Source organism: Bos taurus, chromosome 16 (assembly GCF_002263795.3).
Source record: "Bos taurus isolate L1 Dominette 01449 registration number 42190680 breed Hereford chromosome 16, ARS-UCD2.0, whole genome shotgun sequence".
Classification (NCBI taxonomy): Eukaryota; Metazoa; Chordata; class Mammalia; order Artiodactyla; family Bovidae; genus Bos; species Bos taurus.
In genome coordinates, this window is record NC_037343.1 from 55,083,818 (window position 1) to 55,101,743 (window position 17,926).

Here is a 17,926-nt window from a genome sequence, read left to right on the forward strand (position 1 = left end):
GCTCTAGAGTTCAGGCTCAGTAGTTGTGACCCACAGGCTTAGCTACTTCTTGGCATGTGGAACCTTCCCAGACCAGGAATCGAACCATGTCCCCTGCATTGCAAGGCGAATTCTTATCCACTGAGCTACCAAGGAAGTCCAAGACTTATACATTTTAAATACAAAAATATATATACATAAAATATCAGATAAAAGCATAACTATCAAACAAATTTTAAGTATATACTGTCATTCTATTAGCAATATAAACTGTCAGATAAAACTAATAAAAACTAAAGATTAAAAAGCAAATACTATTAAAAATGAAAAACTATAATCATGAAAATCACAAATAAAACATTATTTTATTTTTTAAGTGGGTCAATGGTTTCAACAGGACATTTCTATGCAAATTTTTTCAGCTATTAAAGTTTTTCTCACTCAACATTAGTTTAAAGTAGTTATAAACCAACACCAAACACTTTCCTTCAAATTATCTCATTTCTAATTTTAAAAGACAGAGATATGTCTGAACAGTTTTTTGCTTTTTTAATAGAATTGCAATCTTTCTATTGAGAGTAGGCTGTAATCATTTTCTCCAAAGAAAACACTGATGGCTCATATTTGTCTTTTTTAGTTTCCAAATAAAAAGAGAGAGAGTCCATTTTAGTTTCCTTATCAATTTCAAATCTGTGAGATTCACATTCTACTGGTTTTGGAGGCTTGTGAACTCAAGAATTATTCTTACAATAGAATTTGCAATACCACAATATGGACCATCTACATTTGTAATCTTCAGTTTGTCTTTTTATATACACTGAGCAATTAAATCATTGCAATTTTTCTCAATCCAAAAATGACTCTAATTTCATATGTTTAAAATACCAAATAAAACTATTATACCTATAAAAAGGCCAGTATTTCATCACCTAAAATACTGGGTAAGTACACCAGGATAGCAAAAATATTTTAACACTAAAATCTGCTATTGCAGTTACTATCTGATACTGCAGCTACTGCCACCTGCCACGCCTTATCCTTCAACTTCCTTTGTCTGATAAACTCTTGGTCATTATTCAAGATTCTATATATTAGACTTCCTTGGTGGTCCAGTGGTTAAGACTCCACACTTCCACTGCAGGGGACACAGGTTCAATCCGTGGTAAGGGAATTAAGATCCCAAGTGCTACGTGGTGCAGCCAAAAAAAAGCTCAACATATTGCCTCTTCTATAAAGCATTCCTTGACCATGTCCAACACTTTCAGGTAAATCTGACTGACCTCTCCTCTGAGCTATCACTGTACCTTGTCTCATCATATACCATCTATTTACACATCTGTTTTCTGCTAACTGGTTGCTGAATTCATTCATCTTTCTATCCCCAGCTCCCAGCTCAAGACCTGGCTATTCCTTCACTTTAACAAATATTTACTGATTGTAGGGAAAGGCAGAGTTTAAAACAGTATTCAGTTTCAATCATGCTTGTTTGAGTGTGGCCAGGTTGAGAAACTAAAGCCTTACCAGAACCAAAGGTGGTTCCATGAGTAACCTACAAACTGCACACAAATGTCCTTGGCTCAAACAGAAAACAAGGCACTTCCCAACAGTCCAGAAGTCAGTAGTACAGAGAGCTTCATCCTCCTTCTTTTGGATCAAAGAGCTAAAACTGTAAGAACTGTTTCACCCTTCTTCCTTCAGATCAAAGAGATGAAATTGTAAGAACTGTTTCATCCTTCCTTTGAATCAAAATTGTCCAATTCTCCAATATTTAAAAGGAAAGGAAATCCTGAATACAAATGTTATCTCTGAGAATCATCCACAAATAAATGGCATACATCTTCTTAAAGAGATATCTACCACAGTTCTTCACCCAAAAGTCCCTTAATTTTAGGCCAATGGCTTCTTTATGTTGCAAAAATCAATAGTGTTCACAGATTCTTAAAAAAAGAAAATTCTATCATTTGTAACAACATGAATGAACCTGAAGGGCATTATGCAAAGTGAAATAAGTCAGAGAGGAAAAGCCAAATACCTCATGGTATCACTTATGTGGGGAAATATAAAATAAAAAATTAAACCCATAGAAACAGAGTAGAAAAGTGGTACCAGGGGCTTGAAGAGTAGGGGAAATAGGGAGAGATTGGAAAAAAAGTAAAAACTTCAGTTAGAAGAGGAAAATATCCCAGGACCTAATATATAACACAATGACTATAGTTAATAACTGTACTATATAATTGAAATTTCCTGAGAATAGAACTCAAATGTTTTGACAAAAAAAAAATCTTTGCACTGATCTGTTCTCCCATGTAAACAAGCTCATGAGAGCTGAATCAATACCAACTAAACAAGAAATTTACTGGTAAACTGTAATGTAATTCATTATTTACACTGGGCGGAAGAAGCACAAGCTGGAATCAAGATTGCCGGGAGAATTATCAATAACCTCAGATAGGCAGGTGACACCACCCTTATAGCAGAAAGTGAAGAGAACTCAAAAGCCTCTTGATGAAAGTGAAAGTGGAGAGTGAAAAAGTTGGCTTAAAGCTCAACATTCAGAAAACGAAGATCATGGCATCTGGTCCCACCAGTTCATGGGAAATAGATGGGGAAACAGTGGAAACAGTGTCAGACTTTACTTTGGGGGGCTCCAAAATCACTGCAGATGGTGACTGCAGCCATGAAATTAAAAGACACTTACTCCTTGGAAGAAAAGTTATGAACAACCTAGATAGCATATTGAAAAGCAGAGACATTACACTAGATAGCATATTGAAAAGCAGCGATATTACTTTGCCAACAAAGGTCTGTCTAGTCAAGGCTATGGTTTTTCCAGTGGTCATGTATGGATGTGAAAGTTGGACTGTGAAGAAAACTGAGCGCTGAAGAATTGAAGCTCTTGAACTGCGGTGTTGGAGAAGACTCTTGAGAGTCCCTTGGACTGCAAGGGGATCCAACCAGTCCATCCTAAAGGAGATCAGTCCTGGGTGTTCATTGGAAGGACTAATGCTAAAGCTGAAACTCCAATACTTTGGCCACCTCATGCGAAGAGTTGACTCATTGGAAAAGACCCTGATGCTGGGAGGGATTGGGGGCAAGAGGAGAAGGGGATGACAGAGGATGAGATGGCTAGATGGCATCACCAACTCAATGGACATGAGTTTGGGTGAATTCCGGGAGTTGGTGATGGACAGGGAGGCCTGGCGTGCTGCGATTCATGGGGTTGCAAAGAGTCGGACATGACTTAGCAACTGATCTGATCTGATTTGAAGATGGTGATTGCAGCCATGAAATTAAAAGACGCTTACTCCTTGGAAGTAAAGTTATGACCAACCTAGACAGCATATTAGAAAGCAGACACATTACTTTGCCCACAAAGATCCGTCTAGTCAAGGCTATAGTTTTTCCAGTAGTCATGTATGGATGTGAGAGTTGGACTATAAAGAAAGCTGAGTGCCGAAGAATTGATGCTTTTGAACTGTGGTGTTGGAGAAGACTCTTGAGAGTCCCTCGGACTGCAAGGAGATCCAACCAGTCTATCCTAAAGGAGATCAGTCCTGGGTGTTCATTGGAAGGACTGATGTTGAAGCTGAAACTCCAGTACTTTGGCCACCTGATGTGAAGAGCTGACTCATTTGAAAAGACTCTGATGCTGGAAAAGACTGAAGGCAGGAGGACAAGGGGACAAGAGAGGATGAGATGGTTGGATGGCATCACAGACTCAATGGACATGAGTCTGGGTAAACTCTGGGAGTTGGTGATGGACAGGGAGGCCTGGCCTGCTGCGGTCCATGGGGTTGCAAAGAGTCAGACATGACTAAGTGAGTGAACTGAACTGAACTGAACTGAAGTAATAATCACCAAGTTGACTGGTACAATTAGGTTAGCCAGTTCATGCAAATATTTCATTACAAAATCATCTTCATTGAAATGGCAAACAGGCTTACAATTTCCCAGAACATCATATATCATCTAAGTCCTGGTTCCTTTTAATTTAGCAATTCTTCTCTCAATTTCTCTGTCTCCTCTGGCATTTTACTATAAGCAGCAAGAAAAAAAGCAGGATGCACCTTCAACTTCTGCTAACTGAGAAGATTTCATGGTAAGCATGAAATCAGAATGAAGATATGGATTATCTTAGAGTACATCATCAAAATCAAAAGACTACACCTATCTTCACACACTGGAAAATATCTAACAAGAGGATGGCAATACCCATATCAGTTAGTCAGAGCACCCTCTCCCTGGAGTGCTGGAGGTACACTATCAGATATTTGATTTAGGGCTCTCATTTTTTTTTATGTAGTACGATTTTTAGATATTACTATTAGTCCCATTTTTATGGATGTAATATTAGATATTACTATTAGTCCCATTTTTATGGATGAAGAAACTGTAGCATGGAAAGGTTATATAACTTGCCCAAGTTAAATAGTTTAAAATTCGATATTAGATAAATTTTGCTATAAGTTTTCCATAGCCTTAAGAAAGGCTTCTTCTGTTCCTATTTACCCAAAAGCTTTCATCATGAATGAATGCTACATTTTCTTCCAAAAGACTTTTCTACATCTATTGAGATGATCAGGTGGTTTTGTTTATATAATCTTTTAGTGTAGTGAATTATACTAGCAGTTTTTCTAATGTTAAAGCCATGCTTGAGGTTTCCCTGGTGGCCCAGTGGTTGAGAATCTGCCTGCCAATGCAGGGGACACAGGTTTGATCCCTACTCCAGGAAGATCCCACATGCTGCGGAGCAACTAAGCCCATGCACCACAACTTCTGAGCCTGCGCTCTAGAGCCCAGGAGCCACAACTACTGAAGCCAGAACACCTAGAGCCTGTCCTCCAAAACAAGAGAACCGCTGCATTGAGAAGCCCATACACCACAGCGAGAGAAGAGCCCCCGCTCTCCACAAGCACTCGAGCAGCAACAAAGACCCAGTGCAGCCAAAATTGATAGATAATTCTTTTTTAAAAAAGCAAATTCTTGCATAAATGGGATAAACCCAAGCTAGTCCAATAAATGCTTCAACACACATTAGATTCAATTTGTTAATATTTTAAGATGCTTGCATCTGTGTTATTAAATGATTGGCCTATAATTTTCCTTTCTAATGCTTGTCCTTAACTAGTTTTGCTATAAAAGTTATCTCATAAAATAAGCAGTTGTCCAACTCTCTTTATATTCTATGGAAACTCTGTATAAGCTAGAGATTATTTCTTCCTTATAAGGGTAGTAAACCATATCTTTTAAAACATTTGAGTTAGGAATTGGAAAGGGTGGGAGAATCAGGCAGATTCTGATTACTTATTCAATTTTTTAAAATAATCATAGATCTAATCAAGTTTCTTTTTTTTTTCTTGACTCAGTTTTGATAATATATATTTTATTGAAGAAACTGTCCATTTCATCCATGTTTTCAAATGTATTATCATGAAGTTGTTTATGATATTTTCTAATTATTTTTTAAATCTATTCTTTTCCTGTGTGAATGCTTCATTTTAAAATTCCAAATATTATTTACACTCTCTCCTTCTTATAATATCACATATCAAAAATTATCAATATTATCAAATGTTTTTTCAACTTTTCACTAGACCAGATTTTGGTTTTGTTGATTCTCTTTATTGTGTTTGTTTGTTTGCTTGTTTGTTTTGGCTGCACTGTGCAGCTTACAGATCAGGAATCTCAGTCCACCAGGGATCAAACCTGGCACCTTGCAGTGGAAGGTGGACTCCAAACCACTGGACTGACAGGGAATTCCCTTTCTATTGTTTCTTTATTTTCAATGTCATTATTTTACTCTATTATTTATCTTCTTGTTTCTTTGGATTTTCAGTTGTTATTTTTCTAACTCCTTGAGTTAAATACTTTGCTTTCTAATTTTCAATATTTTTTATTCTAATATATGCATTAAACTAGAATTTTAATTTTAGTTTTATTTCACAGGGTCTGACATAGCAATCCTGTTGCCACCTAAATATTTCATAATTTCTATTATATTTTCTGTCACCGAGACAGAAAGTATAATAATATTTCAACATAATTGAAAGTATGTTCCTGTTTCCAAAATTATAGGGATTTTGAGTTATCTTTTTGTCACTATTTTCTAATTTTATTTTACTGTGGTCAGAGACCACAGACTGCATGCTATAGTTTATTTGATAACTGTTGACACTTCCTTTATGGTCTAACACATGATCAGTTTTTTTAACTGTTCCATGTAAGCATGAAGAAAATGTATATTTGCTATTTGCTAAAGACCACTGTTTCATTTTCTACAATGACCATGTCTTATAGGTCCAATCTGAAAAAAACAGTGACTTAATTTAAAGAGCTAATTGAATAATGAATATAAAAATGAATAAATCTTCTAAGGAAATAGGTAATAAGATTATTGAGCATTTACTATATACCAACTTTATATTATCATACTTAAGCCTCATAACCTACAAGGAAAACCCTATAAAGAAAATACAATCATCCTCATTTAGTAGATGAAACAGAGACACAAAATGATTAGGTAACTTGCCCAAGTCACCCAGTTAATAAATATCAAAGTCTGTATTCTTAATTACTAAGCTATACTATAATAACATGCATATACACACATTCATATATATATATACACACACACACACAACATATGCAAAATTTAAAGCAGGGACATCAAATTTATCCAAATTTAAAGATAATACATGGAATCTTTAGGTAGTTATAAGTAATAGTGATGAGAGAAAAAAGACAAAATACCTCTGGTGGTTTTCTCATTCAGATTCACACCATATTTGGCCAAAGCTCTAATCACATCACTTTGCCCAGCCATGCAAGCTGCATACAGCAAATTTCTCCCAACGATGTCTTCCTCCAAGAGTAGCTGCATGGCCTGCTCATGGTGAGAGTTCTCAGGATCCTCAAAAATCTTCTGCAAACCTTCTACATCCCCTGTGAGAGCAGGTGGTAAGAGGGGGTTAATGGTGGCAGTTTCCTCTGCTTCTTTGGATTCTTCTTCTTCTTCACTATCATCTTCTTCTTCCTCTTCTTCTTGTGGTGAGGAAAATATCAATTTTTCTGAACTCTCTGACTCTGGGGGTATTTCTGACTCCATTAACTCCAAAAACACCTGAGATCAAAAAAGAGAAAAAGTAATAGAAACATACTCAAACAAATCAGCATTTGTTTATTTACTTGTTTGATCAGTCAACTGACAATATGAATGGAATGAAAATAGTTGGTTCAAAATAATTATAAAATAAGATACTTCATTCATTCAATCAGTAAAGTTTTTCATGCACCAATAGACTGCCTGAGTACATACTAAAATGCTGAATGTGTGATGCAAACAGTAAATTCAATAGGAACAGGAGAAAAAACATCAATGTGGGTGAGATTCATTAGGAAAAGATTGAAAGAGAATGTTAAAGGGACTCATCTGTTTAAACAAGGATCCATGTTGGGGAGAAGTAATCAATACAGTTGGATCATTGAAGCCAGATTATTAAGACCTTAAAAATTAGGTCACTTTGCCAACAAAGGTCCATATAGTCAAAGCTATGGTTTTTCCAGGAGTCAAGTACAGATGGGAGAGGTGGACCAGAAAGAAGGCTGATGCTTTCCAACTGTGGAACTGAAGAAGACTCTTGAGAGTCCCCTGGACAACAAGGAGATCAAACCAGTTAATCCTAAAGGAAATAGATCCTGAATATACATTGGAAGGACTGATGCTGAACCTGAAGCTCCAACACTTTGGCCACCCTTTGTGAAAAGCCGACTCACTGGAAAAGACCTTGAAGCTGGGAAAGACTGAAGGCAGGAGGAGAAGGGGCAACAGAGGATTAAATGATTGAATGGCATCATCAACTCAACACACATGAGTTTGAGCAACTCCAGGAGATAGTGAAGGACAGGGAAGCCTGGCATGCTGTAGTCCATGGAGTTGCAAAGAGTCGGATACAACTTGGCAACTGAACAACAACAATGTGAAACGAGCAAAACTGTGTGGTAGTTTGAACATTCTTTGGCATTGTCTTTCTTAGGGATTGGAATGAAAACGGACCGCTTCCAGTCCTGTGGCCACTACTGAGTTTTCCAAATTTGCTGGCATATCGAGGCAGGACTTCCACACCATCATCTTTTAGGATCTGAAACAGCTCAGCTGGAATCCCATCACCTCCACTAGCTTTGTTCATAGTAAAGCTTCCTAAGAGCCACCTGACTTCACACTCCAGGATATCTGGCTCTAGGTGAGTGAACACATCATTGTAGTTCTCTGGGTCATGAAGACCTTTTTTGATCACAGATAGTTCTATGTATTCTTGCCACCTCTTCTTAATATCTTCTGCTTCAGTTCAGTTCAGTCACTCAGTCATGTCCGACTCTTTTCGACCCCATGAATCGCAGCACGCCAGGCCTCCCTGTCCATCACCAACTCCCGGAGTTCACTCAAACTCATGTCCATCGAGTCGGTGATACCATCCAGCCATCTCATCCTCTGTAGTCACCTTCTCCTCCTGCCCCCAAACCCTCCCAGCATCAGGGTCTTTTCCAATGAGTCAACTCTTCACATGAGGTGGCCAAAGTACTGGAGTTTCAGCTTTAGCATCAGTCCTTCCAATGAACACCCAGGACTGATCTCCTTTAGGATGGACTGGTTGGACCTCCTTGCAGTCCAAGGGACTCTCAAGAGTCTTCTCCAATACCACAGTTCAAAAGCACCAATTATTCGGCGCTCAGCTTTCTTCACAGTCCAACTCTCACATCCATACATGACCACTGGAAAAACCATAGCCTTGACTAGATGGACCTTTGTTGGCAAAGTAATGTCTCTGCTTTTGAATATGCTGTCTAGGTTGGTCATAACTTTCCTTCCAAGAAGTAAGTGTCTTTTAATTTCATGGCTGCAATCACCATCTGCAGTGATTTTGGAGCCCAAAAAAATAAAGTCTGATACTGTTTCTACTGTTTCCCCATCTATTTCCCATGAAGTGATGGGACCAGATGCCATGATCTTAGTTTTCTGAATGTTGAGCTTTAAGCCAACTTCTTCACTCTCCTCTTTCAGTTTCATCAAGAGGCTTTTTAGTTCCTCTTCACTTTCTGCCACAAGGGTGGTGTCATCTGCATATCTGAGGTTATTGATATTTCTCCCAGCAACCTTGATTCCAGCTTGTGCTTCTTCCAGCCCAGCGTTTCTCATGATGTACTCTGCATAGAAGTTAAATAAGCAGGGTTACAATATACAGCCTTGATGTACTCCTTTTCCTATTTGGAACCAGTCTGTTGTTCCATGTCCAGTTCTAACTGTTGCTTTCTGACTTGCATATAGGTTTCTCAAGAGGCAGGTCAGGTGGTCTGGTATTCCCATCTCTTTCAGAATTTTCCAGTTTTTTGTGATCCACACAGTCAAAGGCTTTGGCATAGTCAGTAAAACAGAAATAGATGTTTTTCTGGAACTCTCTTGCTTTTTTTTTCTAAAACCAGCTTGAACATCTGGAAGTTCACGTTTCACATATTGCTGAAGACTGGCTTGGAGAATTTTGAGCATTACTTTACTAGCATGTGAGATGAGTGCAATTGTGCAGTAGTTTGAGCATTCTTTGGCTTTGCCTTTCTTTGGGATTGGAATGAAAACTGACCTTTTTCAGTCCTATGGCCACTGCTGAGTTTTCCAAATTTGCTGACATAGCGAGTACAGTGCTTTCACATCATCATCTTTTAGGGTTTCAAATAGCTCAACTGGAATTCCATCACCTCCACTAGCTTTGTTTGTAGTAATGATTCCTAAAGCCCTCTTGACTTCCCATTCCAGGATGTCTGGCTTTAGGTGAGTGATCACACCATCATGATTATCTGGGTCATGAAGATCTTTTTTGTATAGTCCTTCTGTGTATTCTTGCCACCTCTTCTTAATATCTTTTGCTTCAGTTAGGTCCATACCATTTCTATCCTTTACTGAGCCCATCTTTGCATAAGATGTTCCCTTGGTATCTCTATTTTTCTTGAAGAGATCTCTAGTCTTTCCCATCCTATTGTTTTCCTCTATTTCTTTGCATTGCTCACTTAAGAAGACTTTCTTATCTCTCCTTGGTATTCTCTGGAACTCTGTATTCAATTGGATATATCTTTCCCTTTTTCCTTTGCCTTTCACTTCTCTTCTTTCCTCAGCTATTTGTAAAGTCTCCTTAGACAACTTTTTAGATATTGAAAAAACTAATATGTTTGTTTTAGATAATAGTTTTTCCCATAAGAAATATGTAACTTATGTTTACTATGCAGTGGGTTTATGCTATTGTTAAAATAATTAATATATCTTTTTTTAAATTCTGTTTTAAGTTCTAATTCTTACTAGATTTGTAATAGTTACTGTATGGATAGACATTTTCTTGGCCCAGAAAAGTTCTAACATGAATCAAAACTGCAACCCCACCACACATAACCAACACTTCATACAGAACATGACCATGGAGAGGAGAGGAGGTCTGGAACTCTGAAGGCAGAATGACAGAGCAGACTATGAGTCAGAAGACCCATGTTTTAGTCCTGGTTTATTAATAATGCAACTTTTCTGAACTCATTCTCAACAATGAATTGAGAATAGCTCTGCCTTACTAAATTAGTGTGAATTTTAACTATAAAAGTTGCATTCTTTGGAGGCTGCTAAGGCCCTCATGGGGCTTCCTGGGTGGCTCAGTGGTAAAGAACCCACCTGCCAATGCAGGAGATGTGGGTTCCATCCCTGGGTCAGGAAGATCCCCTGGAGAAGAAAATGACAACCCACTCTAGTATTCTTGGGCTATAGTACATAGGGCCTCAAAGAGTTCAGTGCCACTTAGAAACTAAACAACAACAATGCACTCCTAATATAAAATCACATAGGTCTCTACTTCACAGACATCAGAGTCTGGTGGGAAAGACACAAGCAAATCAGCAATGATGCAGTGGGATAAAGGACGTGTTAAGTAAAGGGTGCTTGGAAAGGAAAGAAACTGGACTCCCCGGAAGGCTTCCCAGAAGAGGTGACAGTTGGTATTGAAGAGCAGGAGCCTTAAAAGAAGGTAATGGGATAAGCAAAAACAAAGGGCCAGGAAGGCAGACAAGGCTGTATGAAGTTGTAGAGGGATAAATCTCAAGGGCCTTTTAAACCAACTGAATTTTTTCTTCGAAAAATGTAGTCCCTTGAGGATTTTAAGTGCCAGCTCAAGGAGAAGGCCTCAAAGGGCTCCTAGGGTTAAACAAAGGGAACGCCGGAGGACGAGGATGCGGAGAGTGGCAGCCTCAGTGGAGAGCTGGGAGTGGGCCGGAGGGGACATATGAAGCACAGGGTCGGCCCTCGGGGCGCGACCCGCGACGCAGCGCTCGGTTCTGAGGCAAAGCCTGAAGACGCCGCGGTGGCGCTCACTCTCCTCTAGCCAAACCGAACAAAGTGGCAGGGAGATGCTAGTTCTCCTCAACACCCACGCGGTGCGCCGACCCTCGCCCCTCTGACCGCGGACCCAGACCCAGGACCTCCGGATTCAGACTCACCGTTCCCGAGGCCCCTGGATTGCGTGGTTACCATGGCGACGGCGCACCCGGCGCTCGGCAGCGCCACCCCAAGCGCTGCGACTGCGGCGCGCAAACGTCAAGGTTGCAAGGTGCAGGAAGCGAGAGGCGGGAGACGCGGGAGACGCGGGAGATTTCGTCAAAACTATTTATTTGCTGTGTTTGGACGGCGGAGTGCGGGATTTTTCTGCATTTTGTAAGTTTACAGTTATATGGTCCATATTTATTTTACAACTTAAAAAATAAAATTTTAAAATGAGATACGTGTGTTGGTTGCCAGCCAGTCTTAGTCTGACCTTTAGCCTTTAAACGGAAGAATTTTCTGGAAATATGAGGATGCAGTCTAAACTACGAAAGGTTGTAATTATAACGGGCAACTTGCTTAATTTTCTGGTTTACTAAGGCTCTTTCTCCTATGGTTTATGGTCATTGTCACCAACAAGAAACGTTACAAGAGACCTCACAAGTGCCAACTATGGCAGGAGCGGAAGCACCTTGGAAACTATTTCTCTTGATTCAGGAATTTAAGATACAAAACAGTTGACCTTTTAAAAAGGGGAGAATGATGGAGGTGGGATAGGAGCATCGAAAGAAACCAGCAGAGAAGGGCAAAGCTTGCCCAGAAATTATGTAAATATTCACATCGATCACGGAGTGAAAACCGTCAAGTTTTTGTACTGAAGAGGAAAACATTCATTTCTTTACTATTTCTACAAGGAAAGCATTAAGGAGGAGGTAATTTTAGAGGAACTCTATAGACATTTTAGCTGGAGGCTAAATAGCCTAGTGTTAAAGCGAACATTTGGCTTAGGCCCAAGCAAACTGTCACTATCATAGTTCTGAACTTCTGGAATACAAGAGTAATTTTGAAAAAAAAATTGAAGTATGATACTAAAATTTCTTATTCAAATAAGTTGTGGTAATCAGAATTGTAGAGTTGACATTGCAGTCGAAAACAATAGTCTAGAAGCTTTGTCAGCTCTTGGCTTGCTCCTGCCATCCCTGATATAGCACATTTGCTTTACTAAACACTCATTTCCTACTGAAGTTGGTGGAAGAGCAAGACATGTTAGGTGTTTCACTTTTAATATGTTCCTTTTCGTAGTATTTAGTTTCAGGAGAGTCTTTTAGTGTCTGGATGCAAGATGACTTATGATGCATGATTGTGCATGATTCTGTTTTTAATTAATCTTCATTGGATGTATTTGTGTATTCCCAAATACAAGTGTTTCTTGAAAGTCTAAAATTGAATTAAATAACTAAAAAATAAATAGAGTGCTTAAAGATTATTTGTAGTACTCTGAAAGCCAGGAAGAATGGGAAGACATTAAATAGGTCTGAGAATACTAGAAACAGAGGAGCCTTGTTCTATTCTTAACTTCATGTCAGAAACAGCTGCATGATTCATTGGGGCAGGCTAGGTTTGAAACTCAGAGAAGGCAGTGGCACCCCACTCCAGTACTCTTGCCTGGAAAATCCCATGGATGGAGGAGCCTGGTAGGCTGCAGTCCATGGGGTCGCTAAGAGTCGGACACGACTGAGCGACTTCACTTTTCACTTTCATGCATTGGAGAAGGAAATGGCAACCCACTCCAGTGTTCTTGCCTGGAGAATCCCAGGGACGGTGGAGCCTGGTGGACAGCCGTCTATGGGGTCGCACAGAGTCGACACGACTGAAGCGACTTAGCAGCAGCAGGTTTGAAACTGGCCTTAGGAAAGAGATTCCTGCCTCTACCATGGACCAAGTGCAGCAGATAGACTCCTACCATCACTTCTAACTCCCATGCCCCTCACCGAAAGCTTAAGATGAGAGTATTGAACAGAGAGCATTGGATCTGAAGGAGACAAATTAATGTACCAGAGGCATATCAGCAACAACCTGTGAGTGCTATCAATGGGGGTCAAGGAATACAGTGAAGGCTTGTTGTACAGAAGACTTAAGGAACAGAGAAAATAAGCAGTCTTCAAGCCCCCCTGAAATTAGGTCAGCTTCAAGAAATTATGGTAGAAAGCTTTCCAAATTGATTGAATTTAAATTTTTTCTACTCTAAGAGAATGGGTCCTCGGAGTAGAATTTAAATTATTTTAATTATTGTATTTCTTGAATTCCATACTTTTATACTAAGAATTGCATTCTTTTTAAAATATTTTTTTTATTTAAAAAAAATTTTGGCCACACCACATGACATATGGGATTCTAGTTCCCTGACAAGGGATTGAATCCACATCCCATACATTGGAAGCTTGGAGATTAACCACTGGACTGCCAAGGAAGTCCCAGAATTATACTCTTTATACAATTTTATTTCTGATAAAATAATAGGATAAGTTAACTAGTTGAGAAAGTTACTCTAAGGTAACTCTATGTACTGTGTTGTTGTTTAGTTGCTTAGTTGTGTCCTACTCATTGCGACCCCATGGACTGAATGAAGCCCGCCAGGCTCCTCTGTCCATGGGATTCTCCAGGCACAAATACTGGAGTGGGTTGCCATGCCCTCCTCCAGGGGATCTTCCCAACCCATGGATCAAACCCACGTCTCCTGCATTGGTAGGCAGATTCTTTACCACTGAGCCACCAGGGAAGCCTCTTAATGTGCTATATTAATATTTATATTTTTTTACTGAAGTCCTATCGTGTGCTGAATACTGTGCTAAGTGATTCATATAAATAGTATCCAATCCTCAGAGCACCTCAATGAAAGTGGTATTTTATTCTTCAAACTAAGCAAACTCAGCAAAGTTGAGTCACCTACCTAAGACCACACAGCAAGGAAAGGGCTGAACCAGAATTTGAACCTAGATCAGTCTGGGTTTAAATTACCACAGGATTGCCACCAGTTAGCTATAGACTAATTACGTGTTAGAGGATGCCTGTCCAAACTGATAAGTTAATTTTAAAATATCTTGAGCCATTATTTTGGCAGTGATTAGATAATAGTGCCACTCCTGGTGTATGACAACAGGACTGTTTCTGCATATAACTAATCTCCACAGCTGAAACTTGAGGAAGGAGGTACTGAACATCCATTGTTTGTGCCTGCCCCTCCTTCCTCTTCTGGTAACAGCACACAGTTTTCTAGTACAGAATCCCTTTCATATACTCTCAGCCTGTGTTTGGATGGGGCTGATCCCACTCCAGATCAAGTCCTGGCTAAGCAGTGTTTTCTTCACCCCTGGCCACAGTGATTAGATCAGGAAAAGGCATGGAACATAGATCAGTGTAATCAAAGCTAGTCCTGAATTTTTGCCAGAGCAGTATGTAAATAGGCATTCTTTTTTCAGCAAGATTTGATGAAAGGAGGTCAGGCTGAGTTGCCAGTACCATCTTGCCACCATGTGGAGAGAGCTTGACAGAGCAACAGAAGAGCCAAGAAGTGAATCCTGAGGGTGCCACTTGAGCTCTGGAGCTAGAATACCCAATGCCATTTTTTACCTTCCTTTTTCAATTGTGTAAGTCAATAAATTACTTTTTTCTAATTAATCCAAAAGAGATTGGATTTTTGTTACTTGCAACATCATTGCCCCATAATATGGAGGAGGCAGGAGGGGGAATATATAGAATGGCTTTATTTTAGAAACATGCTATCCTTAGGGGTAAATACCTCAAATTTGGAATGGATAATATTGCAGTTATGTGTTTCACTTACGGATGAACAACTGTGCTTGATATTATAGGTTAGTTGATCAATGTTAATCTGGAGGCAGATTTCTAGTAAAATGCCCTAATATTCTGCCACCCTCTTGATTTCAACATCTTTGAGTTAGTGACTTAAGTGTAAATATATAAGACATATTTATCAGATAACCAAAGGCTTGTAATAATGAATAATATGATAGTGGGTAGCAAAGTGAAAATCCAAACTCAAAAGATAACTAGAAATTCAACAGGCAGAGGAGTGGGAAATGGCAATCCAAAAGAAATGTAAAATTCACGGAGGCACAAAGTAAACAGCAAAGTGCATTAGTGAAACCTAAGTGGGTTGAAACAGCAAGAGTATGTGTTGGGGATAGAGGTAAGAGGTGTAGTTAGAAACATTGGAAGAGGTCAGACAGCAATGGGGAGAATGGTTTGGAGAGGACGAAATCGTAGACAAAGAGGAGCCTAAGTTGTTCCTGGGTTTCTGTCTCTTGTGACCAGGTGGCTTGTGGTTTCCTAAATATGGATTTAGGGACAGAACCAGGATAATGAGTTCAGTCTTAAAAAAATAAAGGTAGATATATCGGTCTGCCTGATATCAGCGAACATATTATTTTAATCCAAAGCTTAGTAGACACAACTTAGCTGTTTTTTAGTCACTAAGTCATGTCTGACTCTTTTGTGACTCCCATGGACTGTAGCCCATCAAGCTCTTCTGTCCGTGGGATTTCCCAGGCAAGAATACTGGAATGGGTTGCCATGTCCTTCTCCAGGGGATCTCCCCAACCCAGCGATGGAACTGCTTCTCCTGCATTAGTAGGCAGATTCTCTACCACTGAGCCACCAGGCAAGCCCTAGTAGACAAGTGAAAAGTCATTCAGTCATACCCAACTCTTTGTGACCCCTTCTCCAGAACCATGCTACATAGTCTGTGCTAATAATGTGCTTTATGGCAGGGCCATGATCCATGCAGTATCAGCTCAGCCTCCGGAGTCATCTGTAACATCCCCAGGACAATCAATAAGCCCAGTTTTTAATTGGCATCTCCTACCATCAGTCTCAGAGAAGGCAATGGCACCCCATTCCAGTACTCTTGCCTGGAAAATCCCCTGGACGGAGGAGCCTGGTAGGCTGCAGTCCATGGGGTCGCTAAGAGTCAGACACGACTGAGCGACTTCACTTTCACTTTTCACTTTCATGCATTGGAGAAGGAAATGGCAGCCCACTCCAGTGTTCTTGCCTGGAGAATCCCAGGGATGGGGGAGCCTGGTGGGCTGCAATCTATGGGGTCGAACAGAGTCGGACACGACTGAAGTGACTTAGCATACCATCAGTCTGGGCTGCAGTTGGCGAGCCACTACTGAACTTATTAGTGATTCTGGGTACCCTTCTCTCTAGCACCTTCCCTTTTGGTAAATGGTATCTCCTCTAGTCTGTCCCATGGATATTATTGCCTGGTGAGTCTTCCAGGCTTATGTCCATTTTAGCATGCTCACTTCTTTGAACTTTAAATCCCTTGATCTACTGTCTTGCATGGCAGTTCAATCTTCTTCATTTAATATGAGTCATCATACTTTCCATATGTATGAAACCATTCTGACAGCATGTTTACCCCATTTCCTGAGATGCTTGTCAGGTTGTTAAATCCTGTAACCCAAGAGAGTTGCTTCCAAATTATTAATTAAACTGCCTTAGAAACTCTGTATTCTATCCACATTGATCCAGCACTCTCAGAATTCAGTCCCATGTGTACTCACCAAGACATCCTGAACTCCTAGGATATAGTCCCTTTTACTCCATCATCATGTATACCCTCCTGGATCCTGAACACCTTGTCCCTTTCCTTCATTTTCAAGTCCATTACATCCCTAGCCAGGTTAGTTAGTGACTTAATTCTCCTGGCTCAAAGGGTTCATGGATCTTTGGGAATTAAATATTTCTAGGTACATGACCCCAGATATCACCATTCCATGTGTCAAGGTCCCACTTTTTCCTAATTAGCGCCATGTCCTTGGCATACTGGGGACTTCCCTGGTGGTCTAGTGGTTGAGTCTGCCTTGCAATTCAGAGGATGAGGGTTCAATCCCTAGTCAGGGAACCAAGATCCCACTAAGATCCAACATGCTGTGGAGCAACTAAGCCTGCATGCCACAACTAGAGAGCCTGCAATTAAGACCCAATGCCCACACCATCTTACCTGTCTCCTGAGAAACAACAGTTAGAATCCTGTATGGAACAACTGATTGGTTCAAGATTGAGAAAGGAGTACAACTGTTTGTTTAACCTATACGCTGAGACATCGTGAGAAATGACGGGCTGGATGAGTTACAAGCTGGAATCAAGATACGTGGGAGAAACAACAACCTCAAGTATGCAGATGATACCACTCTAATGGCAGAAGGTGAAGAGGAACTAAAGAGCCTCGATGAGAGTGAAGGAGGAGAGTGAAAGTGTTGGCTTACAACTAAATATTAAAAAAACATCCAGCCCCATTACTTCATGGCAAATAGAAGGGGAAAAGGTGGAAGTTTTTTCAGATTTCCTTTTCCCTATGCTCTAAAATCACTATGCATTACAGGATTCACTATATGCCAATTTGTCATTCAGTTAGGTCCAATTGTTTTTCAATATTCAGGTATTGCTTCTTTCTCTTTTGATTAAATTTTATTTAAAAATTGTTAAAAGGGGATGACAGAGGATGAGATGGCTGGATGGCATCACCAACTCCATGCACATGAGTTTGAGTGAACTCTGGGAGTTGGTGATGGACAG

General features: G+C 39.9%; 2 protein-coding genes across 4 annotated transcripts in view; one reads left to right on the forward strand and one right to left on the reverse strand.

Annotated features, from left to right (window-relative positions):
• The window catches only part of ANKRD45 (ankyrin repeat domain 45), a 51,953-nt gene extending 40,360 nt beyond the window's left edge, over positions 1-11,593 (reverse strand). The window contains exons 1-2 of one of the 2 annotated variants that reach the window (XM_059875798.1): positions 11,500-11,593; positions 6,730-7,099 (exon numbers count right to left, since the gene is read on the reverse strand). In XM_059875798.1, coding sequence (XP_059731781.1) covers positions 6,730-7,084 — 355 coding nt within the window. In that variant the 5' untranslated portion in view covers positions 7,085-7,099; positions 11,500-11,593. The remainder of the gene's footprint in view (positions 1-6,729; positions 7,100-11,499) is intronic. The other variant, XM_002694095.7, reaches the window with a different exon arrangement.
• Positions 11,395-17,926, forward strand: part of KLHL20 (kelch like family member 20) — a 71,300-nt gene continuing 64,768 nt past the window's right edge. Inside the window, exon 1 of one of the 2 annotated variants that reach the window (XM_005217060.5) lies at positions 11,395-11,713. In XM_005217060.5, coding sequence (XP_005217117.1) covers positions 11,532-11,713 — 182 coding nt within the window. In that variant the 5' untranslated portion in view covers positions 11,395-11,531. 2 annotated transcript variants of the gene reach the window in all.